Consider the following 27828-nt stretch of genomic DNA (forward strand, 5'->3'; position numbering starts at 1 on the left):
TTTGAGCCGAGTCAAGATGATTTTTTGAGCTTGAAAAAAATTCGAACTGAGTTGGAGCTTGCCCGAGCTTGACTCAACTTGGATTGAACCCTAACTTGAATTGAACTAGTTCGATCACTTAATTACTTTGATGTTATGTTGCTCATCAAGTGTTTGCTGAAATGACTCAATGACGTGTCAGCTAGTAACAAGAAGGGTTATGTATATGAAATAGATACTAATTTTTTTTTAATTTTTTTTTCTAATTTTGATGTTGCCTACAAGGTATTTGATGAAATACTTATAAACAACTGTTGCTATTTTCCATATAGTGAGAAATCGAAAGTACACAACATGTGTTTGTGAAAATGCCGCGGAGGTTTGATTTTGGCTCAAACTCAGCTTGAACTGGCCTGGGCCGTTAATTGAACTGAGCCCAGCTCACCAAGTGGTAGACTGAGTGGAAGATACCTCATTTCAACATTGAAGTCTTGGTATCGATTCCCTATGTGAGGGTGGCTAATAGTAAAGTGTGAGCTGGCAGTGGGGTGCACTAACAAGCTAACGAAAAAAAAAAGGCTTTAGGACTGAGCCGAGTTCAAGCTGGGGTAGCTGAGGTGTACACTGCTATGTGCAACTCCACTTAACATTTCTTTCCCGGGTTAGACTTTAGTGGTAGTTCAATTTCAAAATGATCATTTACCCATCAAATCTATAGGAGGCATACGTCCATGGAAATCCAGACCGTCCAAAGCATGGCCCAACTTTGGATGTACAATAGACCTAAAATCACCATCATATTCCGTTCAATGGATTTGGATTGTGGCCCTTTTTAATTTTTCCGTTCATTTCATATCTACCAATTGAATTACTAGAATCATTCGATTAGTGTGATTTTGGTAATAGTTTCCATCCACCCACCACTTGTACGGTCCGGATTCACTTAACTGCATGTCTTATACATACAGTTCGGATGAGTCACCATGAGTCAGATGACGTTACTTCATCCTTTCCCACACGTTACTCTCTACTAAAAAATGCCCACCGAAAGGGTGTGGACGGACGCGGATTGCGTCCTGAGATAGAGTCAGTAGCGTAGTGTACACTAACAGAGCTCTGTGGGCTCCACATGACGTATGTGCTCTATCCATGCCATCCATCCGTTTTTTCAGATCATCATAGTAATAAGCCTAAAAATGATGGTGATCCAAATCTCCGGTGAATCACACAGCAAGAAAATAGTTGAGATTGAATGCCCACCATTAAAAACTTTGCAGGGCTCCCTCTAATGTTTATTTGTCATCCAACCTGTTGATTAAGTTGCGCACAAATATATACTTAATCCAAAACTTTTGTCGCCTTAGGAAGTTTTTAATGGTGAGTGTTCAATCACCACTTTCACCAAGTGGTGTGTTCCATGTGAGATTTGGATCATCCTCATTTTTTGGATCATCATATAAAATAGTACGAAAAAAATGTATAGATGGAGTGGTTAGGATACATACATAATTTTGGGGGTCTCAATAGCCACCTCGCTACTGACGCTGTCTGTACGCAATCCTCGTACAGTGTGGACTTAAGAGTGGTCCAATGCATTAATGTTTTCGGTCTGCGTGTGGGGCGACCTTTTAACGATCCAAACCTTTGGTATGAAATTTACAATCTTCGATGGTTGATGCCCCAAAATTTCTCAAGATCGAACGATCCGAGCTGTCCAATATTTGGTCCTTTTTTGTGGTTGAATGTGAGCCGTTGCTGCATTTTCTCTCTCAACCGTTTATTTGAAGGGCTAGAATTCTCTAAGCTAGTGAAGCGTAGTGGCCATTCAGGTATTACGAACTGTGAAATTTGGATCAATGAACCATGGGCCCCACTTGCGACCACTTGTACATCTGAAACCCAAGCGACACTATGCAAACTTTCAACAGCCCACTTTACGTTACCTCTTTCCGCATCGTAACTTTCCGTTGAAAACATTAGATGCTTTGTTTTTTTTTTTTTTTCCACGAATGGTTGAAAACTTATGTTAAGAAAGTAAATTTTTAAAATACAAAATGAAATTTTGAATAAAAATATTTTTAAATTTTAAAGTAAAGTAGTTGGAAAAAATAGAAATATTTATGTCTTTATGTATTCATTTATATGAGTGGAGGCATGGATGGGTGGAGTTATGGATGGGTAAGTACATTTTATTGGGGTCAAATAAAGAAAATGGATGGTCGGTTGCGTTTATAGTAAAAAATTACCCGGGCTCATGGTCTGTAACCTGGACCGTCGATCGCACGTGTCCCAATGTATACAAACTAAAAATCTACCTGATAAGATGATGTTAACCTTTTGAGTTTTGAACTAGAGATATGCATTTACTAAACAAAAATACATAAACGGTCAACATTTTAGTTGAAAAACCTCCTAACAGTGGTCTTTGAGATCTCTCCGTACCGGAAATTGTAAGGAATTCTACATACAGCTGATCAACGACAGATCAACGGTCTAGATTACCATAATAGCGGTCTTCCAGATCTTCCCGTCCCAGAAATTTTTTCATTTTTAACCGTCTAATAAGCATAATATTTGGTTAATGATACATCTATCCTGGTCACCATAATTTGGACGGTTTGATTTGACTACTGTTTTCCACGTGTGTAATTTCGAAGCGCCTGTTTATCATCCAACACACTCGCCAGAGTATCGAAGTTTTTCTTTTTTCCCGATAAGAACAGCTACTTCCCCCGATACGTTACGACAAATACAGGACCCGCCGCGTGACCGAAACCCGATACGAAACGTCATGACCCGAAACGCAGCGCATTTAATATCCCTCACGAGCGAAAGCGACGATAAAACGCTTCCGGCTTTTAGGTTTTAGCTCTTTTCGTAAGGTATCGTTTTTTTCCCGATACAGACGCTTCATCTCTGCTCTCACATCGTCCATCTCCCAAAACGCTTCTCGGCCGGCACCATCGGATCGCCTCTCCACCGTCCATTCTCATGTAACTAAAAACTCTTCCCATTTTACCCCTCCATAGATACCCGATACCCACAGATCGTATCGGTTTCTCATTTCGCCCTTTTTCCTTTTGATATCGATTTTGCTTTATTTTATGAATTTTGAGAATTTCGATTTCTATCTCATTAAAATTTAAAAGAAATCGTTTCTTTTTTTCGTAGCGGTATTTGTATTTTTCGTGGCAGAAAATCTCGGTTTCGTAGCGGTATTTGTTCCTTTATCTAGAGAGATCCAACTGAGAATTTTGGTGAATTTGATCTTGGATAGCATGCAGTTTTGCTTGATTAGATGCGGCATTGAAGCTAGCTATTTTTTTATTATTTTTTTTTAAATTGAGAATTTCGAATTGTAATACTTTGGGTGTGTTTAGATGCGAATTCTAGTATGGATTTGAGAGCAGTCCATGAATTCAAGTCCAACTTGGAAGGTACCAGTAACTGCTGTTTGGAGCGCAGATGCTCGATATGAATCAATATGGATATGAAATAAGGAATTTACAATTGGCTTATTTCTGCCTTATTAGACTAGCAATTGCAATTCAGTTCGTTGATTGAATTCAAATGTGTCCAGGTTTTAGTACATGGCCTATGCTTTTCTAGAGACTGTTTGGACTCGGAAAGGAGGATGACACTCTTAAATTGCATTTGGATGCTCTATTGAATTGTATTGCGATAACCGGTCACATTAAGTGGACAAGGGCCGTATTGGAAGTATAACGAGTGTCCCTCACTTGCAGTTATATAGCTTTTGAGTCCAAGACTTGAAAGTAACACAATTGCAATTTGGAGCCGTGGCCATCATTACGAATGCTAAGAAATGTAATTGCAATGTGGTCAGTTCCACTTAATTTGACTGACTATTGCAATTAAGTTCAAATGTGCATGCAGCACAACCTACTCTCAAAACAAGCGTGGCTCATGCTATACACTTTGGAACAGGTTGCATGAGACTCACGCTCAACAATAAGTGGCCCATCACTTCATCTTGAATATCACAAGGAGGGATGCTCAAGTGACAAATTTTTTTTCTTTTTCTTTTGGTCTATGTAGCTTGTTTGATCCATCTAGCAACTAGTTGGTGGTAAAGACATCAACTAGTTGGTGGATGCTCAATAAATGATGGTTGCTTGTCAATTCCATCATTACATGGCCATCCTTCCCTTCTTTTTTCTCAGTGTTGCCTCCACTTCTTCCCGAGCAAGATGGCATATAAAAGGACCACCACACCTTATCTATTTGTTTCTTTCAATGGTAATGGTGGAAAGGCTAACTAGAACATTTTTAACAGCGGAAAATTGCAGCTAATTGAAAGGTTGTAAAGCGAGAATTAAAACTCCCTCACTAATCTTCAATTCGACTATGACACCTTGGTTTTGTGATGTGTAAAATTCAACAAACTTAATAAGTATCTTAAGATACTTTAAACGCTCTCTGAGCTTAGGTTTTTCTTTTTTCATAAAAGTGCTATGGTTGGAATTGCGACAGAAGAACAATGGATGGATTACTGAGCAAAATGATTTCTAGAAATAAATTTTGGGTTAAGTACTTAAAAAAATGATTTCTAGAAAGGAATGGGTTAACTTATCTTATCAAGTTAGTTCTCAATCTAATTCGATGTGGGATCCAATAATCGAGGGTTCTGAAAAGAGATTGGTTACATGGAAATGAATTATTTTATTTGTCATTGGCCCATAAATTCTTCATCTTAGGTTTTCTTCAAACAGAGAGACTATTGACTACCCAATGTCTTTTTTGGTGAATGGAATATTTTATTAAGCAAACTAAAGATGCAACAACAGCCCAACGGCAAGCCAAGCCACAACTTTCATTATGTCAAATTCATATCTCCTTTCCAAGTAGCTTTTATTATGCATAAACAAATTGAGGACATCATCATGGTGGTGAATAAATTCCTTCACTCAAGAAAAAACGTAAGTTGGAATAGATTGTATGCAAAATAAACATAGAGAAAGCATATGACCACATGGATTGAGAGTTTCCTATTTCCATGTCGAAGTGGATAGGTTTTGGAGAGAATTGGTGAGGTTGGATAAAGGAGCATGTGTCTTCGGCTTCTTTCTCAATGCCCGTCAATGGGACTTTGGCAAGTGTGTTTGCTAGCTCTAGTGGTTTATAGTAAGGGGATCCTCTATCTCCTTTCTTGTTTTCCATTGTGGTAGAAGGTCTTAGCAAGATGTTCCTAAGGCGAAGGATGTTGGCAACCTCAAGGGGTTCCAAAGATGCCCGTCATCCATTTCTTAGTTGTAATTTGTAGACGATACACTCTTCATACGCTATGCATCCAATGTCATGAAATTCAGTATCATACTAACTTATATGGCCATACATATTTGTATTAGCCTAATACAATTCACAATACGAGGCTAAATCGGCCCAACTGCTAAAAAAAGGTCCATATTTGGCTTTAACGACCAATACATGTTGTATTACCATTCACCACCAATATGACCCGTATAGGCTAATATGGGCATAGAGGCTCACATTTGATTTATTTTTTTCAACTTCTCTCATTTTTCCTCTTCTTCTTTTTATTTCAACCATGGGGGAAGCTTAGAAAGTCATTTTAGACTAGATTTATGTCTATTTTGGAATAAAAACAAATGATTTTAGCGGGATTCGACGAACGAAGTGAAATGGACCATTATGGGAAAACAAAAAACGGTAAACCATCACTTTTTTCGTATTTTCATCTTCCTTTTGTTATATTTTCATTTCATAAAAACTTTTTATGAAAGGCGTAATACGTCCTAATTCACAAAATAAATGCTTGATTTATGTTTTTTTTTTTTTGAAAGATAACCAAAATTCATTGAAAAAAAGAGGGAACAGAAACAAAAGGGGGAAACAGGAAACAGAAACAAAAGGAGAAAAGGAAAACAGAAAAGCGGCGGTCCGCTGAGAGAGCAGACTGCACTAAGCACGCAAACAAAACAAATTGGAAGCCTTAATCTTCGGATCAATCGCAGCCCAATCAATTAGCAACCGCTTAGCTCCAGCGATGGAATTGCTAACAGAATTGGACAGGTTGCTGAAACAACAATTGTTTCTGTCTAACCAAACGGTCCACCAGATAGCTAAGAGCGCCATTCTCCACAACCGCTTCTTAGATTTGTCCAGGGAGACCCCAAACCATGCCGACAACAAACCATTAACCGAATCTGGATTGCACCAGCTTATCTGGAAACAGAGCAAAAATTCTGACCAAAAGGAGGAGATGAAACGACAGTGGAGAAGAAGGTGATCAAATGATTCCTCCATATTCATGCAGTAGCAACAGACGTTAACCAGCAGCATTCCCCTTTTCTTAAGGTTGTCCACTGAGAATTTTCTTCAGACCCACAAGCCACCCGAACATCCTGATTTTTGGAGGGGCTCCACAATTCCAAATGAGCGGAGTAACTGCAGCAGAAATACTAGTATTTGCTGCCAGCTTCCGATAAAAAGATCTCACTGTGAACACACCAGATTTGTCCCATTTCCAAGAAATTTGGTCGGCGACATTGAGATGCAGATTGAGTGAATGGAGAGTGGATAGCAGATTAATGAATTCAGTCTCTTCCCAATCGAACAGATGCCGCCTGCAGACCACATTCCAAACCGGCTCCCCACCAGCATTAGAGATGCATCTGTTCAGCATTATATCTTTGCACTGAGCTAAGCGAAAGATATTAGGGTAGACTTCTTTGAGGGGCCGATCACCTAACCAATTATCGAGCCAGAATCGGATTCGATTACCCTTTCCAGGGATATACTCAATCCCATTTAACACCTGCTTTTGCATGGCTAGAACTCCTTTCCATAGGGCAGAAACCTTGATAGAGGAGGATGACTTAGACCACCATCCCCCTTGAGTAGTGCCATATTTATTCTTGATCACCTGATTCCAAAGGGTCCCATCTTCACACCCGAGCCTCCAAATCCATTTCCCAAGGAGAGCAGAATTCATGATCTTGAGGTCCTTAATACCTACCCTCCCTTGTTGAAAACTACTACACACCTGCTTCCACTTAACTATGTGGAACTTGGCGGTCTCTGACTTACCGGTCCACAAAAATTCTCGTCTCAACTTATCCACTGCCTTCATAATACTAACAGGACATCTGAAAATGGACATGAGATGCACCGGCAGATTCGAGAGAGTTGCCTTTATGAGCGTAAGCCGACCACCACGAGAGAGGAAGCGACATTTCCATCTGGCAAGATAAGATTCAAACCGCCCATTAACTTGGTCCCAAGCAGATTTCGGAGGCGCCCCAATACAAAGGGGTAGCCCCACAAAGGAAGAAGGGAGATTAGCCGTCATACAGCCCAGCTTGAATGCATACTCAGTCAGCTCCTTTGCCTCCAAATTGACCCCAAACAGTTTAGACTTGCCCATGTTCACTTTTAGACCTGACACCACTTCGAAACACCGAAGAGCCACATGCAAGTTGTCTACAAAGACCGGATCAGCCTCACAAAACACCAGCATATCGTCTGCATATTGGATATGCGAAATTGAAGTTTCCATACCTCTGATTCTAATACCTTGAAAGGGACCTGCCACTACACCTTTGGACAATAATCTAGAGAGGGCCTCACCAATAATAAGGAACAGAGAGGGCGATAATGGGTCTCCCTGGCGAAGCCCCCTAGAGCTCTTGAAGAAGCCTTTGGGAGATCCATTCAGGAGGATGGAAAAGTGAGCCGAACTAATACACTCTCCTATCCACTGGATCCATTTGAAACCGAAACCCATCCTCTTCAACAAGTATGGCAGAAAATCTCAATCAACGTGGTCATATGCCTTTTCAATGTCAAGCTTACAAACAAGAAACTTGGAACCGGATTTGTGAGCAGAATGAAGACATTCGTTGGCGATGAGCGCCCCATCCACGATCTGCCTCCCTGGAATGAAAGCACACTGATTACCAGAAATAAGCTTCCCAATAATTGAATTGAGTCTGGTAGCTAACACCTTCGCTAGAATTTTGTAGGGCCCGCCAAGAAGGCTGATTGGTCGGAAATGCTTCAGAGCTGCAGCGCCATGGGATTTAGGAAAAAGAGTGATGAAAGAGGCCCCTAGACCCTTGGTTAATCTGCCCCTACTATGGAATTCGTTGAAGAAGTCCCACAGATCTCCTTTGAGAGATTCCCAGAAATTATGGAAAAAGGATATAGGAAAGCCATCAGGGCCCGGTGCCCTATCCCCACCGAGAGAAGCCACAGCCTGCCAAATTTCATCCAAAGAGAAAGGATTTTCCAGCGAATTAGACTCGGCAATAGAAAGGGATGGGAAATGGAGATTGTCCAGGGTAGGCCTGTTGACTCCCTCCCCCTGAAATTGGGCTTGGAAAAAATTGACCGCCTCTTCTGCTATTTTGGTTAGTTAGGACCTATTTGGTTGACTTCCAGCAAGTCAAATTGACATGCGGCATTCTTATGAAAGAATGGTTTGATACGTCTTTCGTCTCAGACAACATCCTTATGAAAGGTTACATCATCACTCTTTCGTATTGTCACATTCTTTTTGTTACATTTCAATATAATAGTTTTTTTTTTTTTTTTGGAAGGTTTAATAGGCCCTAATTCACCAATCATGCTTGATTTATGTTCAGTTGGAGCCTATTTAGTTGAATTCCAGTAAGCCAAATCCAGTAACAACAGTCTTATCAAGAATGGTCTTATATACATGTCCAAAACACCGAATGAAATATCCTTGAATTTCTTTTATGTTACCTTGAAGCCAAGGCATTTCGTAGCGGTAATGATGCCCATCGTTAAGGATATGCTGAATTGGTGTAACGGGCGATACGGGTGGCATAATGGCTGATCTGCCCCTGTAGTGGTCAATTTTTTTTAAAAAAAATTTGCTAAAAAAAAGTCAAGAAAATCCAAAAATTGTAAATATTATAAATATGCATTCATTTATAATTTTGAACATGTTTATGGTAGTGTAACGGTCAAATCTTTAGTGAGAATGTTGTATCAGGTTGTCTGATGAATTTATGAACCTGACAACCTGGAATTAACTGCAAATCTTTTATATTTAATTATTTAACTATATAATATCAATATAAATTTATTAGAATGAATGTAATACCAAAACATCTCATATTTGTATATTTCACTATTATTTATATTATTGGTGTATTACATACCTTGCGACTCTCGTATATTTCATTTCAAAGTACAAAGGTTAGGAACTTTTGTGTCCTATTATGTAATTCATATACTTAACAATTTGATATCATTTTTTCGAATAATCTTAAGAAAAAATTGAAATTAGATTCAGGTGAATAATGTTGTCGATTTGGTACTGCTTTGGCGGACCATTTGATGTCCCAAATAAGTCTCAAATTCATGCAATCTATTGGTAGTTTGATACTTATCCCACTAATGGATTGGTGGACATTTATTGGACATAAAAGAATGAAAAAATATCAAATGGTCTTATTTGAAAAAACACGTGCCTGCAAATTAACAGTGAAATTGGTCAAATAATTTATTTATTTTTTATTGTGACTTAGCAACAACGTTCCATAATTTAATTAATTAATTTTGAGTTAATATGTGCCTCACATACTATTTTTTAGGACCGTGTATGTGGGGCCCATTTCGATGTATGTATTGTATATCGATGTCGTCCATTTCATTTTGCCAACTCATTTTATGACATGGTCCAAAAATGCGATAGATCTACGTCTCAAGTGGACCACTAGTGGGTGAGGCCTTGAATGTGGGGCCCATCTCGATGTATTTTTATATCCATGTCGTTAATATGTTTCGCCAACTCATTTAAAGGCATGGTCCTAAAATCCAGGGAGATCTAAATCTCACGTGGACCATAATGAGTGACACCTTGAATGTGAGGCCCAGCTTGACACATTTGTTGTATATCCATGCTATCCATCCTCTTTGCCAATTCATTTTAGGGCATGGTCCAAAAAATGAGGCAGATCCAAATCTTAGGTGGACCACACAATAGGGATTGAATTCCTACCCTTAAAAACTTTTGAGATTAATAGATTTGTTCGATCAGGTTGCTATTTGTGTTTTCCATCATCCAGGTCTATGTGACCTTATCAACAGGTTCGGTGGCAAATAAAACACTACAATGGGCCCTAAGAAGATGGCAAATAAACATTACAGTTGGCCCTAGGAAGTTTTTAAGTGTGTGCATTCAATCCCTATTGTGCGGTTCACCTGAGATTTGGATCCACTTCATTAGGGACCATGGCCTAAAATGAACTGAAAAACTGATAGACGGAATGGATATACAACACATAAATCAAGGTGGGCCCCGTGCACCGAAACAGTGCACATGCATGTGCACAAAGCGATGTACGCCATAGAGTATTTAAAAAAACTTAAGCGCGTGGCTGTTTCACAGCTGCGCCATCCATTTGTTTGAGAGAGAGAGAGAGAGAGAGAGAGAGAGAGAGAGAGAGAGAGAGAGAACAGCCCTGTAGGCCGGAACAACAATAGAAGAAGAGGAAGACGAGGAAGATGAAAATCAAGTGTGTTTTTTTCTTCTACTTCTTCTTCTTCTTCTTCTTCCTTTTTTTTTTCCCTTTATCTTTTAGGATTACTGTGCGTAACGACTATTACGGGGACCATAACAGCTGTCGCAGTTCTCTTTTTTGGAACCCCATCATTTCAGCCCTGTATTACGTAACGCTAACTGCCATTACTGTTACGTATCGGGCGTTACGTAACCAATTTGGGACAACTTGCTTGGAGCATGAGGGAGTTCTTAGATGCTACTTAGAGCAGTATTTAGCTTGAAGGTGTACCTGTGGAAGGCCTTGATGGCCAAGTGGAAGTCAACGATGAAAGAGTTAAAATGCCCGCTTCTTCCATTTGGTGTGTTGATGGACTGTGATGGATGGTGGTGATCACACCTGTGGCCCACTTCACATGGAGATTATGCTTTCTATTGTTTCATTTCATTATTCCTTTGTTTTTTCCCCTTAAGGTGATGTCTTAGTGTAAAGTTTAAGCATATGGGGCTTGGTCATGGACTAACTTAAGCATGGAGTATTTATGTACTTTCACATATATTATGAAAGCCCTAATGATAATAAGAGGAGAGCTAGCGGCACCACCATCTTGTAAGCCTTTTCTCTCTTTTCTCTTGCTGCTGCTTATATTCTCGCTCTTTTTCCTTCTCAATCTAACTCAAGGAACATGGTATCATATTGGTAAAAGATCCTGTATCGTTCCTTCCCCTTCTCTCTCTCTCTCTCTCTCTCTCTCTCTCTCTCTCTCTCTCTCTCTCCTTCCTTTTCTCCTCCACAAGGTGAAACCTAAAGTGGTTTGGAGGCTGATCTATGTAGATCTCCTTCATTCGTTTTTCAACCACCATATGGTTGGTTTTGTGTTGTGCCTCGTGAGTGTGTTTGAGGCCCACTTTCGCATATAACCATTTCGGTGGTTTAGAGCGGGTCATTGTGCATCTATGATAAGATTTGCAGATCAAGTGTTGGTGTACAGATCATGAAAGAAAGTGAAGAGTTCCTCGTATTCGTCATCAATTAGTCTGTGCATGTGTGGGGGTAGTCATTGATCTATGATTTCTTAAAGCAAGTGTTTAGTGAGTTTAAGTTCTTCCCTGGGTGTTTGATCTCTTCTTTTCCTTAAATATGGTCTCCACTCATGGCTCGGTGGTAGACATTATGTGTTTCAACTCTGAGGTCATGTCAATTAGTCTGTGCATGTGTGGGGGTAGTCATTGATCTATGATTTCTTAAAGTAAGTGTTTAGTGAGTTTAAGTTCTTCCTTGGGTGTTTGATCTCATCTTTTCCTTAAATATGGTCTCCACTCATGGCTCAATGGTAGACGCTGTGTTTCAACTCTGAGGTCATGGGTTCGAGAACCCATGTGCGTGGGGGTGTAAGAGCATGTGTGTTCTCACCTTTAAAAAAATGGACGTCAAGAATGATCCAAGTCAATGAATCTTCAAATTACATCTATCAAATTATTTACAACGGGTCACATTTGTATGAGTATTTCTTATAGGAAGAAGGAAATTAAAGTATCTACCATCCCTTAAGTCTGATGAAAGCTCAAAAGATTATGAAGATTGGGTAGAAGAAGATGCTTAGATTAGAGCTCTTTTATGGAATAGCATGGAATTGCATGTTAGTGCAAATGTTATCTTCTTTAAAACAATGGAGGAAGTTTGGAAAAATATAAAAGAAATGCATTCAAGTGAGAAGAATTTGACTCGTATATACTAGTTGCTTTAAAAAAAAATAAAAAAATTGTACTTTACAAGGTGATAAGAGTGTAAGCGAGTATTATTTGACATTGCAGGATATGTGGGAAAAACTAAATATATAACAGTCCACTGTCGACTGATTATGAGATCACGAGATGACAATAAAAGGAATTTCATGTTGCTAAATTCCTTTCTGGTCTTTGTCCAAAGCTCGAACCCGTGCGAGTTCAGATTCTTGGTGGGAATGAAGTTTCCTCCAGTACAGAGGCATTTGCCCATGTTTAGTATGTAGTTGGTATAAATAGTCCTACTTCATCTTCATTCAAGTTGACATTTATTTCTTCTTTTGGTAGGGGAAATGGAGAAAGTTGTGATGGCCATAGTTGTGGTGAACAATTTAGGGGTAGAGATTCATGGGGATGTCGCTTTTGGGGTAGGAATACTCGGAGAGGTCATGGCACAGAGTTTGGTGGTAGTCATAGTCATGGTTGGGGAAATCGATACTGATCTCATTGTGAGTTTTGTAATCACACAGTTGATACATGTTGGGACCTCACTAGTAAATTAGTATGGGTGAATCAAGTTCGATCTTTTAATGATGATTTCGAGGGCTATTGATAGCGGACAACCGGCCAACGCACCAAAAGCTCCAAAGCTGTTGGGGGAGCACCGATTTATCCCTATATTATGGCTCTCCTAGGCAAACCCAGGCGAGTCCTCCCTGTGGGCAATCCCTGTGTCGCATGGGTCCCCGAGTCACATGGTCCCACAATGGGACGCGCCTTGTGGCCATCCTGCATCTCATAGGCCCCACCTCGTGGGCCACCCCACCCCTAGTGTGGAGATATGGTGCATCTTTGGAGTCACACCAAGAAGCCCCCGCATCATCCACCCATGCCTATGAGGATACTTGATCCTTGGGCTCCCGCTCTAATATTACTTTAATAGTGGACAACCGGCCAATGCACCAAAAGCTTCAGAGTTGTTGGGGGAGCACCAATTTATCCCTATATTTTGGCTCTCCCAAGCAAACCCAGGCGAGTCCTCCCCGTGGGCAACCCTCACATCGCACAGGTCCTCCAATTGCAGAGTCCCATAATGGATCCCACCTCGTGGCCGTCCTGCATCTCACAGGCTGCACCTCGTGGGCCACCCCATGCCCAACGTAGAGATGCGGTGCAGCCTTGGAGTCACACAAAGATATCCTTGCATCAGCTATGCAGTCAAGCTTATTCAGCTCCTTCCAAATCAAGTACAACATGTGACATAGTTAATTTGTCCAGGGATGGCTACGCCAAATTATTAAAAGATCGTTCCAACAATGTCCTCTTTGACTGCTACTGTTGCTCAATCAGGTATTATATATATATTTGATGATGATAGGGTGTCCCTGCCCCTTTAAGGCGAGACTATTCCTTACGGATGCACGCAATCACCTACCAACTACATGCATCGGGCATCAATGAGGTATAATATATCATGCGCCTTTTGAAACTCTTCTTTGGATGATTGATTATGGAGCTTTAGACCATATAGACCATATGACCGGTAAGCATAGTGTATTGTCTCAGTTAGATAAGTTTACTCTCATTTCCTCTATAACATTAGTTGATGGTACCTCAACTTGTGTGTTGAGGTTGGGTACTTAACATACACATCTCTTCCATTGACATCAATGTTTTTGTTCTTTAATAAGAGAGAGAGAGAGAGAGAGAGAGAGAGAGAGAGGACTTAAAGGCTATAATGGCCCTAGCCTCTCCTATCTTATTATTAGGGCTTTCAAAAAAATACCCCTCATGCTTAAGTTATTACATTAAAAAAAGAAAGCTTACAAACTTGCACTCTATTCTAACACATTAAAAAAAAAAAAAAAAAATCTGAAATGAAGGAAATAAACTAGCAAATGAAATGAAATGAGAAATACGATATTGAGTGCAAAAACACATACACCAACAAAGGAAACAAAATGAGAAATAGGATGTTGAGTGCAAAAACGCATACACTAGCAAAGGAAACAAAATGAGAAATAGGATATTGAGTGCAAAAACGCATACCTTCGCGAAGAGTGACGAGTAAGTCATCTTTATTAGATGTTAAAGAAGGATATTCAAGAGGACGATGATCTTCAAATGGAGCTAGAGAATTGGTGGAAGTCACAATTTGATGAACTTCATTACCACACTTAGAACGTCTGGAGTAGACTTGCAAATGCAAAGCTCAATGTTGTATATGTATTTCACCCACTGGAGTTTGTGTAAGGCACAATGAAAAGAGTGACAAAAATCTCTCTAATCTGCAAGGATTTACCACCTTCAAGAAAAAATAAGGAGTATGTTTAATGAATATGATGTCGGTTTATACATAATGTTTATGGGAGATTGGATTATCACATTTGTATCCCTGTTAGGTACATTACTATCTAAGAATACTCTTGATAGCCTTTCGTTCAAACTTGTCAAGAACATGATTTAATTGATGGATGAAACACATACACCTAAGCAAAACACTTTAGGAGGAATGAAAAATGTAGGAATACCAGGATATACAATAGAAAAAGGAGATTTACCATCTAAAGCAGATGAATGCATCCGATTTATTAAATGTCATGTAGCTAAGTCCGCATCATTCCAAAACATTTTCAGAACCTTCATATTCAATAATAGTGCCCTAGCAACCTCAAGTAAGTGCTGATTCTTACATTCAAGTACATCATTTTGTTGTGGTGTGTGCACACACGTGGTTTGAATAATGCCATGAGTTGAGAGATATGAATTAAATTCATGAGATAAATATTCCCTAACGTTATTTGAACATAGAATATACACCCTAGGATTGAATTATGTTTGCTCCTCCATATGAAATTTCTTAAGGTAAGAAAACATTTCAGACAGATCTTTCATTAGAAATAACCGAGTCATGAGATAATAATCGTCTATGTTGATAATAAAGTACTTAAAAAAAAAAAAAAACTACTCAAAGAAGAACATTAGGATGCACTAAAGAGAAAAGACTACCATTCCTTTTGTCCGCACAAGGTGGAAACGAGACTTTGTGATGCTTCATAAGCTTCATAGTCTGACTCAAACACATAAGATAACGACAGAGCAAAACTCTTTAAACTACTCAAAGAAGAGTGGCAGAGCTTGTAATCAAGGTATCCCAAATCGGTTATGATACGGCCGTATCGGCCGTTACGTAACGGTAACGGCAGTTTCCGTTACGCGATACGGGGTCGAAACGGGCACCTCCCTGATTTTGTGACCATAACGGCTGTTACGGCTAAAGAAAATAGGAAAAAAAAATACGTACCTTTTTCTTTTTTCTTTCTTTTCTTCTTCTTCTTCTCCTTCTTCTTCTTCTTCTTCTTCCTCTTCCTCTGGACTGTTGCAGCTGCGGCTGCGCCTTCTTCTTCTTCTTCTTCTTCTTCTCTCTCTCTCTCTCTCTCTCTCTCTCCCCCTCTCCCTCTTCTTTCCCTCTTTTTCTTTTCGTATCGGAGAAGCGGATTTGCTGGTGTAGCACACAGCAGCTGTATAGCTGCTGCAGGTACGTGTCAAGCTAAGACGAGCGCTGACACTTCTCGAGCTCCGAGTTGTAAAAACAGTTCAAAGGAGATCAAAGTTAGATGGGCTCCACAGTGATGTATTTATTATATCGACACCGTTCATCTATTTTTAGAGATCATTTCAGATCATTACCCAAAAAATAAATCATATCCAAAGATCGTGTGGACCACACCAAAAATAACAGCGGATATAATGATTTTCACCGTTAGACAATTCGTAGGGCCCACCGTAATGTTTATTTTCCATCCAATCTGTACGTAAGGTCAAAAGGACCTGAATGAAGAGGAAAAACAAATTTCATATTGATCCAAAACTTCTGTGATCCCAAAAAGGGTTTCAACAGTAGATGTTCAATCCCCCACTGCTTTTTGTAGTGTGGTCCACTTGATAATTAGATCTGTATTATTTTTCGTGTCAAGCCTTAAGACGAGCTCGTCAAATGAATGGACGGTTTAGATATAACACATACCTTATGATCAGACCCACAGGAATTACTGACGTCAAATGAATGGACTGGGTACGCACAACGCTTTTATCGCACGAGTTCATAAATGGTACACGTGCCACATGGGCCCCACCATGATATATGTATTTTATCCATGCCGTCCATCCATTTTGCCACATCATTTTAGGTCATGATCCAAAAAATTAGTAAGATCCAAATCTCAAGTGGGCCACAACATAGGAAACAGTGGTTATAGAATGCTCACCATTAAAAAAATTTTGAGAGTCCACTGTAATGTTTATTTTCCATCTAACCTATTAATAGGGTCACACTGACGTGGATGAAGCGAAAACACACATGTCAGCTTGATCTAAAACTTTTGTAGCCCCCAATAAATTTTTAATGGTAGACGTTTAATTATTGTTGTTTCTTATGGTGCGGTTCACCTGATCTTTGGATCTACCTCATTTTTGGGCTCATGTCCTAAAATTATTTGGCAAAATGGATGGACGGTGTGGATATAACACATTCATCACGGGTGGGGCCCATAAAACTTCGACACTCGTGTGCTACACTTCATAATCCGAGTCCCACCTAATTCGGGCCCTTAAAAAATTATACACAAGACATGTATTAACTTAAATTTTACCAATTAAATTATGGACTGTAATTGCTAACTCACAATGCCAAAATCAATTTGTTTGAATAGTTTTAATTGTTAATTTGTGGACACTTATTTTTTAAAATAGGGCCTTTTGATTTTTTTCATGATTCACTATCCAATAAATGTCCACCAATTCATAAGTGGGATAATGCCAATAAATTGCATGAATTTGAGGCTGATTTGGGGCATGGATTGGTCCTCCAAGTCAGCCCCAAATTGGCAACGCCATCTACCTGAATTTAATTTCATTTTTTAAAAGAACTATTGGGAGAAATGATATCAAATTGTTAAGTATATCAATTAGATATTTAGAAAATTCAATATATGAATTTTGTAGTCAAATTCAGGTTATCTGGTTCATAAATTTATCAGACAGTCCGATACAACTTCTCACCAAAGAATGGACCGTTACACCACCATAAACTTGTTCCAATTTATAAATAAATGCATATTTGGAATGCTTAGAATATTCCGGATTTAATCCATATTTTTTCATATTTTTTTGGCCAAAAAAAAAAAAATTTGCACTGTTACGGGCCGTTACACCCCCCGTATCGCCGTTACACCTCCGTATCCGTATCGGTATCGGAGGGCACCGTTACACCAACCGATACCGATACGGGATACCTTGCTTGTAATGCCACTTATGAGGTGACGTATTCATTTGCAATGCAGTTTCAATTATTCCAATAATGAGATAGTAAAGACCATCCTATCTTTAGATCTTGAAATTCAGAATAGAAGTGGTAAAATGTAACAAAACAATTTAAGGATCTGGTCAACTTACTTACTAACAACAAACTCAAAGGAAATTTAGGAATATATAACACCGATGACAATAGAAGAGATGGAGTAGGATAAGTAGTACCCAACCTGAACACATGGGTTGTAGCATCGTTAGCTAATCTTATAGAGGAAATATGGTTAGACTTATGTAATTGAGACAAACCACTATGATTACCTACCATATGGTCTAAAGCTCCAGAATTAGTAACTTAAGGAACACTTTCAATGGAATTATAACATATCATACTTGATTGAGCAACGGTAGCAATGGAGGAGGATGCATGATGGAACGATCTTTTAGCAATTTGGCATACTCATCTTTGGACAATGTAATTGTATCGCTTGTTGTACTTGATCCGGAATGGTGAGATAGGCTTGGAGACATTAACTCCTAGAATCGTCATCAGAAGATTGAACCTGCTTTCCCCAAGCTGGCCTATCAGTATGGCCCCAACACATATCGATCGTGTGGTTAGAAAGACCACAATGAGAGCACTGCTAATTGTTATGACCACGACCACAGTTGCCACCAAAATCTATACCATGACCTCCCCAATTATCCTACCTTCAAAACGAATTCTCCTTGAATCTTTACCACCAAATTGTCCGCCACGACTAACACCATCTCCCCAACCAGACGAAAAAAATAAACGTTGAGTGATCAAATATAGATGAACTTGGTGTATTTACACTAACTGCACACTAAACACGAGCAAACTCTTTTGTACTAGATGGAATTTCACAATCTCCAAGAATCTAAGCTTACACAGGTTCGAGCTTAGTATGAAGACCAGAGAAGAGTTTGTCAATATGAAATTCCTCTCTCTGCCATCTCATGGTCTCATGATCAACCGGCAAGGTTTAATATACATTCAATTATTTCCACATGCCTTGCGATGCCGAACAATACTCATTGACACTCTTATCCCTTTGTTAAGTACAAATATGTTTGGAAGCAACTTGTATATATGAGTTAAATTCTTCTTATCTGAATATATTTCTTTCAAATTTCCCCAAACTTCTTTTGCTATTTTCAAATAGACGAGATTTACACTAATATGCAGTTCCATGCTATTCCATAACATGGTTCTAATCAAAGCATCTTCTTCTACCTAATCTTCATAATTTGAACCTTCAGTAGGCTTAGGAGATGTGGGATACTTTAATTTTCTTTTAAGAAACACTTTTACTGATGTGGACCATTGTAAATAATTTGCTTCATTAAGTTTGGTCGGTGTAATTTGAAGAGTCATTGACTTTGATGTAGACAAAAAGCTATTCATAGCATCATTCTTAGCATCCATATTTAGGGAGGAGAAGAAAGCAAACATACGAGGAAGACCTTGAACTTGACTTACCCAATACTTGCTTCAAGAGAGCATATATCAATGATCATCATGGCAGAAATACAAATCAATTGATAACACATACGAAAAATGTTCATGTTCATTCACGACTTCTACACCCGCAATTGATCATCAAATCTAGCCATAGATGCACAATGGCCTACTTGAACCATTGCGATTAAGTGGGCCTCAAGTACACTCATGAGAAACAACTGCACAACCCACCATATGGTGATTGAACAAAAATTAAAGGTGATTTGTGTAGATCAGCCCCAAATGATTTAGAATTTCACCTTATAGAAACAAAAGAAGGAAAAGAAGAGAGAACATTAAATAAATGAGAAGAAACTAGTTGTCGGATCAATTATGCTCTCATACCATGTTCCTGAGTAAGATTGGGAGAGGGAAAAAAAGAGAGAGAAGCAAGAGAAAGAGATAGAAGGGCTCAATAGTCTATAACGCCCCTAGCCTCTCCTATCTTATTATTAGGGCTTTCATAATAACTGTGAGAGTACAAAAGTACCCCTCATACTTAAGTTATTACATAAAACAAAGTCCATGAACGTAAATTCTATTCCAAGTTCCAACACATTATCGTAGTCCAATAATAATGTGAAACACTAGAAACCATAATGCCTAAGTGGGCCACATATGACCACACATGAGATCACCACAGTCCATCAACAATTTTATATTTCTAAATTTCCTATGAGTCTATTGTCAATAACCTAAGTAGATCCTTAAATTGTTTCGTTACATTCTATTTATGAATTTCAGGATCTAAAGATGATGATGATGATTAGTGGAGGACATGAAGCGAATGGTCTTTATTATCTCGACAATGGAATAATTGGAGCTGCATTACGGATGGATGTCTTAGCTCATCAATGGCATTGCAGACTTGGTCACCATTCATGGAGTAGTTTAAAGAGTCTTGTTTCATCGTTATCTAATGTGTTTGATTTAGAATACAAAGCTGGTAAATAAAACAAACATCGTAGTCTCATTTCTGGCTTGTGTGGGCAAAACGAGTGATGGTCATTTCTCTTTAGTACATTCTGATGTATGGGGTCCAGTTCGTACTAGTTTATTTAACTTTAAGTTATTATTTTGCAACGATTATTCTCGCATAACTTGATTATATTTAAATAAAGATTGCTCTAAAGTGTTTTCCTACAAGGATTTCATATGGAAGTGAAAACATAATTCAATGCTAGGGTGTGTATTCTACGAATGAGTATCGACACTCAATTGAGGTTATTTTGGTTTTGTTGTTTAATATGAAGGTTCAATAAATGTTTTTGGAGTGATGCAATTTTAACTACATGTTATTTAATAAATTGGATGCCATCATCTATTTTGGAGAGTAAATCACCCTTCTTTTGTTTTGTGTCTTCATATTCCTGTGTTTTTTGTCCCACCTAAAGTGTCTGTGCTTTGTGCATTAGATAATTTTGTTTACAAGTGTGAACCCAAATTTTGAGTGTATTTTTCTTGGACATTCACGTATCCAACGAGGATGCAAGTGCTACAATCTCTCTCTCGCAAATGTTATGTCTTAGTTGATGTCACATTCTTTGAAAGTAGCCTATGTTTTTTTAAGATGGTAAGTCGTTGTAGTTTGGAGAAATGTTTGCTACTCTTTCCATTGTACTTTGACACAACTTACATTGGAAGAAAATTTTGTACAACGTTTAGTTCCACCATTGCAAGTCTACTCCAGACATATTGAGCGTGATAATGAAGTTCATCCAATTGCAATTTCCACCAATCCTCTAGCTCCATCTGAATATCATCATCCTCCAGAATCTCCTTCTTTAGCATTTAATGAAGATAACTTGCTCTTTGCAAGGGTAAACGTTCATTCATTCAATATATTATTTTTCATTTTGTTTCCTTTGATGGTTTATCTCCTTTTCACAAATTTGCATTGTCCTTATCGTTTGTGTTTGTTCCTCATTCTCTCCAAGAAGCTCTCAATCATTGTTGATGGAAACGAGCTATGGAAGATTGATGTTGCTCTCCAACACCATCAAACTTGGACTCTAATTGACTTATTTGTTGGAAAATGAGCAATTAGGTGTCGCTAGGTGTACATGGTTAAGTATAATCTAGATGGCTTAGTTTTTAATCTAAGACGAGCTTCGGACTTTGCCGATTGAGAAATTAAGACAAGACCTGAAATGAACCAAAAAAAGACGACAATGGTAGCCCATTAAAGGCCAACTCCGGAATGTCCGAGAACGTTTAAAAGTTCTCCGCCACGGAGGACAGAGTCTTCGTTGACTTGACTTACGGAATACAAGTGAACAACACGAGACTTCTCGGGGGTGAGCACAGAAAGAGAAGGAAGAGTACCTCCTATTGGGAGACTTAGTACAACTTCTTAAGGGTTTTTATTTTATACCCCAGCGTCGGTTTGCTTGCCTTGTGAAGTGTTGTGTTGGGCTTCTCTCTTAGGGAAGCCCTACGCTCCACTTTTCTACATTTTTGTCTATCAAACTAAAGTAACAACATTGCTCCAAAATTAGCTTGGTTCCAAGATATAGAATTTATGTTGAATCACCACTTAGCGAGGGGTTTTATTTTTTTTGAAGAGATACATTTATTAAGAAAACCCCCACCAAGCTAGACAGGAAAAGAATACAAAAAAAAAAAAAGAAAAAAAAAAAAAACGAAAGGCCTCAACAGCGTGATCAAATCACAAGAAAGAAGGCCGCTACTAAGCAGACCACTCTGACAGCAAGGCGCACGATCCCATCAACATTGCATGAAGGGAGTGAGTCTGATTGCAAGAACGTCTTTGATTCCTCTCACCCCATATGGACCACCAAACCCTAGGCAAAGTTAATCTCCATCTCGAAGAAAGTTACTTGCTCCCTCCTCCCCAATGCCAAGCCCATAAAAGATTCTCCACAGAACTTGGCATTGCCTAGACCACTCCTTGGGTTGCTAGGAACCAATCCCAAATCTTCTGGGCGAATGGGTAGAAAACGAACAAATGGTCAACCGTTTCTGCATCTCGTTCACACATGCAACACTTATTAGGAATAACCTTAGACCTTTTTAAGAGATTATTTGCCACTTTCGGAGGAGCTCCGTAAGACCAGAAATGATAGGCGTGCCTATCGGGAGAAATCGAAGCATTGGCCTGGAGCAAAGAGTAGAAAGATTTGACTGAAAACCTCCTTGAGCTAAGCAGTGTTCGAAGTATCAGTATCGCTACAAGTTTCGCTGTTTGGGGATACGAAAACATTATCAATATCGCCAATAATATCGTTGATAATCAGAAATGTGAAAAAACATGGGAAAAACGGTAGAATTTTTAGTGAAACTTCAGGAGAAGCTAAAATACACATATTTGCATATTTAGGAATAAAAAAAATTACAAAAGAATGTATACACAATAAGTTTTCATTTAATGGGGGCTTAAAAGCATGTGTCGTCGTAAGAAACAGTCTAACCATCCCATCCATCCCATTTAACCATCCAATTATCCATCCAACCTTCCATTCAAACATTTATCAATATTGCAGAATATTGACAACTCATGATATTTTGCAAAGAAATCATCAATAACAAGAAAGGAAACAAAAGATTGTGGTCTTGATATCGTGCATGTTGTGATAACGATAATATTGAGATATTATCAATATTAGCAACGACAAACTGAAAATTACATACAATAATGTGCTCATAAAAAAATTTGAAATAGATTTTTTTTTTTTTTTTAATAAATAAATAAACAAACTTTCTCCGATATCTCTATGTTGGCGATAGTATTGAAATATTGCCAATGCACTTGGGATACAAGTGTCACCTAAAATTTACACAATCTAAAATATTGATGATATCGATACATTAACAATACAAGCGACGCCTGGAATTTACACTATTGAAAATATTGGCGATATCAATTCGTTTGCGATACTTACCAATACATTGTTGATGCTTGGAATTTCTAATACTACCAGTGTAACCGGGATTGCTACCGGTGTTATCGGTACTGCCAAGCTGCAAATAACGATAATATCGAAGATATTTCGATAATATCATTCATGTAGATAATTCAAACAATGGAGCTAAGCATACGCCAAACCATAGAATCTGAATCCCTAGTTGGGGCTAAAAGCTGCAAATGCTGGAGAAGAGCGATATACTCCATTATCTTATCTTCTGTTAGGTTCCTTCTGCACAGAGGATACCAAACTACCGTCGAACTACATAAAGAGTAGCAATCAACCACCTTCACATCGGCCGATGGCGTAAGGGAAGCCAATGAAGGGAAGTCTGTACTTAGCAGCCTCTCGCCACACCAAATATCCTCCCAGAACATGATATTAGAGCCGTCCCTAATGGCAAAGGATACGCCTTGCTAGAAGACATCCTTGAGAGACATCACCGATCTCCATATAAATGAAGCTCTATATAACGAAGATCTCTTATTATGACATCCCCCATCTTGAAGCGTGTACTCGGCAACAATGACTTGATGCCAGAAACCATTGACTTCCGTTGCAAATCACCATAACCATTTTCCAAGAAGAGCTAAATTCATGCTTCCAAGGGCCCGCAAGCCAACACCTCCCTGATCAACAGGTTTATAGACTTCCTGATGGGGACATCAGAGGACCTACTCAGGTGTACCAAAGACAGAGATGACTACTCACATTAGTGCCGCTTTCTTTGTGGATGGGAGATGAGTCCAGATGGGGCCCACCTGGCCATTTTAAAGACCCCACATTGGACGTGCATAAGAAAGACCCCACATTGGGATGATGCATGTGGGTTGCTTAAGAGATCATTTTTGTCATAGGATTTCTATTTCGTGTCGATCCGACCGTTAGATCTTGTCGATCAGGCCATCGGGCCACCTAATCTTTTAGATCTAGGCCCCTTGGACTCGGTTCTTGCTTTCTTTATGATTTTATTTTTAGGATTTATTTGATGGTTGAGGTTGATAATAAATGTTTTACTTTTCTTATTTTGGACGATGGGCCACTTCACTTAAGTGAGTGACATAGTTGTAATTATGCTGAATTTTTAATAATAAAAGCACAGGGGGTTGGAGATCCAACCCTATTGGATTTTGTGATTAAAAAGAAGAAGAGAAAAGGCTTTCTTCTTCCATCTTCATGCGATTTGAAGATACTTACATGTGATTTGGAAGGAAGATTGGTGCGATGCTAATCTTCATTAACGGAGGTGCAATGTCTCCATCTATCCCCACACCATCTTCTCTTTTCTTTTCCATCCAGGTATTTTCTTCAGGTTCTTCATTCTCCCATCCCAGATCTTCATCTTCTCCCAAACCCAACTTTCTCATACCCATCCATAATCCAAACCTTAACCGAGGTAAACCCATCCACCCCATGCCACATGTGTGATCGTACGACCACACGTGTGAATCCCACCTAGCCCCTTTTTGCTTTCCATCGTCCTTATATCAAAACTCCTTTCTTCCATTCCCAAAACCCTAACCATAAACCTAAAATCCCTAACTTTCCTAGATTTTCCCTAATTAAAAAAAAAAAAAAACCCTAATTCCAAAATTCTCAATTCCCATGAACCCTAATTCTTCAAATTTCAGATTTTCTCCTTCCTAACCCTAATCATAAAACCTACAAATCTATCCCTTGAGTGTGGAACGTGCCTATGCTAAATTGGAAGTTCTATCCTTCCATCGAGCCTATTTTTAATTGATTTTTGTGATTTCATAGCATGTGGGCATGTGATTTAAGTTAAATCAGATTTTATTTCCTATTGTTTACTCTTAATTACTTGGTGGATAAGCATCTTTTGTTAATTGAATTATTTTATGGACTCTTTCATAATCTCCATGTTGCATGCTAGCATCAAATAATGTGTCTTGCATTACTTCCTCCCACTTCAACAAATGGAACTTGTAACTATTAGTGGTTCCCTTCCAGAGAAAATTCGGTCTTAGCTTTTCGAGTCTTGTACCCTTTGAGGACATTTAAAAATGGACAAAGTATATGGGCATGTTAGAAAAGGCCACCTTAATCTACATGAGGCAACCTCCCAAAGAAAAATGTTGGCTCCTCCATTTGGAGAGTTTATACTCAATGCTCTCTATCACTTTATCCCAAAGATGAACCGTTGGTTTGCCAATGCAAAGTGGTAACCCAAATAATAAGGGAAAGATTCAATTTTACAACTAAAAAAGGATGCAAGGCTGGTCAACTCATCGTGAGGAACGTGCACACCAAGGAGTTCGCTTTTTGTCACATTAATCTTTAGCCCGAAGACCGCTTCAAAGCATGAGACCACTTTCTGCAAGTTGTCCACCATGGCTAGGTCCACTTTAGAAAAAATAATTGTATCATCTGCAAATTGTAGGTGCAATACTGGAGTCGCCACCCCGGCCACCTTGAACCTGTAAAGAGACCTGTCTCTTGCCCTCTAGCTAGCATGCGACTGAAGGCTTTTGCCACCATGATGAAGAGATAAGGGGACATGGGGTCTTCTTGTCTAAGACTCCTAGAAGATTCGAAGTACCCTTTGGGGGAGCTGTTAAGTAGCATCGAGAAGGAGGCAGACCTGACACGAATCTGCATCCACTTTCTCCATTTGTCTCCAAAACCCATTCTAGTTAACAAGTAATCCAGGAAATCCCAATCTACATGATCGTAGGCTTTCATCTAGCTTGCAAACTACCCTGGCTTTTTTTTGTTTGAATCGAGCATCGATGCACTCATGGGCAATAAGAGCCGAATCAAGAATTTGTCTAACCCCCACAAATGCTACTTGATTTGGAGAAATAATACTATCCATCTCTTTCTCAAGTCTTGATGTGAGCACCTTTACAAGGATTTTGTACAGACTTCCAATCAAATTGATCGGTCTGAAATCTTTCGTCCCTTCCGCACCATCGATCTTCGGAATGAGGACGATAAAGGTGGCTCCCAGCTCGGACGGAAAGCGCCCTTCTTGAAAAAATTCCTGGAGAAATCCATCACATCTTTTTTCACCACGTGCCAAAAAACCTTAGAGAGCTAAAGGGAAGCCGTTGGGGCCTGGAGCTTTGTCACTTCCCAAACTGTCCAAAGCTTCCTTGACTTCATCTTCAAGGATCGGCTTCTCCGGGGATGTCGCTGCTTCTCCTGAAATTTGATCAAAATGGAGCAGATCCAACCTTTGCCTAACCCAATGGTTCTTCGACAGGAGACTTTGAGAGAAGCCAACTATAGATTGGCACGCTTCTTCCTTCTTTTCCAACCCGATCCTGTCCACTACAATAGACGAAATAAGATGACATCTCGCTTTAGCTGTCGCAATATTGTGAAAAAAGTGCGTGTTTTTGTCACCTTCCTTCAGCCACAATGCCCTTGAGTGCTGTCTCCATTTGATCTCCTGCTCCTTGAGGAACTTAAGAGTAATCTGCCTCTCAATGTCATCATCAGAAGCATCACCTCCCTCCTTGAGATCAATGGCGTGGATCTCATCGAGGATTTCAGAAAAAGAAGACTCTCTGGCAATGAAGAAATCTTTGTTCCAATCCTTCAGCTTTTCTTTGAGGAGTTTCAGTTTCTTGTGAAGACAGAAAACGGCCCTGACTTCCACCTAGAAGGAATTCCACCAATTGACAACTAAATCTGCAAATCCTTCAAATTCCAACCACATAAGTTCAAACCGAAGAGGTTTCGGACCCAACCTTTCAACTTCAACATGAAGGAGAATGGGCCCATCATCTGATGTGGGCCTCGAAAATCCTGTCAGTTGAATCATTGCATATCTGGCCATCCAATCTGGGTTAACAAAGAATCTGTCCCGCCTACACATGGTCGGAGGATTCCTACCATTAGACCAGGTGAACTTCGCATCAGACATTGGAATGTCATTGCTGCACCCAAGAAGCAAAATCCTGCATGTGTTTGGAAGGCCGCATGAAAAGTCAAGTGGGGCACGCCACATGAAACAGTAGGGTTTGAATGTCCACCACTGAAACATTCATGTTCCCACAGGCTAATATTTGTGTTTTCAGTTTACCATAGTGGGATAACCTTATGAACGGTTTGAATGGTATATAAATATCCCAATGGGCCTGAGAAGGTTTCAATGGTGGGCATTTCCATCACCACTATTTCCTCTCATGTGGCGCATATAACTTTTGATCCGCCTCATTTTTGGACTCATGTCCTAACATGAGCTGGTGAAACCGATGGATGGAGTGGATTTCTCTTGTAGATTGGAGAAATTTTCACATTGTGTCGATTGGAGATAAATTTGCAAGGGTATGCATAAGTAGAAGGGAACCTATGCAGGGGGTGAAAAAGAAGTGATCAAAACAAACAGCAAGGGCTACTTAGTCCAATAAAAGTCATGAAAAAAATAAGTGATTAAAACAAATAAAAAATACTAAAATTTATTCTGACTTTTATTATTATAGATAATTTGTGCTCTTTAGAAGAAACTTCTTTTTGTTTCCTAATCACCGATTATTATCGCCATTACTTTGTTTTTACAGCTTTGTTTATTCTTGTGAAGGATATTTTATGGGGCATCAAACTTGGTGAGAGAACAAGGCATGGAAATCTCTACTTCCTCACTATTTTCAAAGGTCTCTTTCAACAGTGACGTCATCAATGGTTTTTGTTGTTATTTGGCATCGTCTTAGTCATGCTGGTAATCACATTGCATGGAGTCGTGTCCACTTGTAATAAAGCTCGCATTCGCACAGTATGTCATAAATTCCAGCTTCAAAAGCATTGTGTTCTTTTGTTCTCTAGCATTAATATAAAAATTCTACCAAAGAATTCTCACATTCAGATGTTTGAAGTTCTGTGCTGAT

General features: G+C 39.2%; 1 protein-coding gene across 9 annotated transcripts in view; it reads left to right on the top strand.

The window, feature by feature from the left end:
• Positions 1 to 2756: 2756 nt before the first annotated feature.
• The window catches only part of LOC131233916 (uncharacterized), a 72051-nt gene continuing 46979 nt past the window's right edge, over positions 2757 to 27828 (top strand). The window contains exons 1-3 of one of the 9 annotated variants that reach the window (XM_058230765.1): positions 2763 to 2972; positions 19794 to 19995; positions 27525 to 27716. In XM_058230765.1, the coding sequence (XP_058086748.1) occupies positions 27676 to 27716 (41 nt within the window). In that variant the 5' untranslated portion in view covers positions 2763 to 2972; positions 19794 to 19995; positions 27525 to 27675. Of the gene's footprint in view, positions 2973 to 19793; positions 27717 to 27828 lie in introns of all 9 variants that reach the window. The other 8 variants (XM_058230771.1, XM_058230774.1, XM_058230766.1 and 5 more) reach the window with 8 other exon arrangements.

Source organism: Magnolia sinica, chromosome 18 (assembly GCF_029962835.1).
Source record: "Magnolia sinica isolate HGM2019 chromosome 18, MsV1, whole genome shotgun sequence".
Lineage (NCBI taxonomy): Eukaryota > Viridiplantae > Streptophyta > Magnoliopsida > Magnoliales > Magnoliaceae > Magnolia > Magnolia sinica.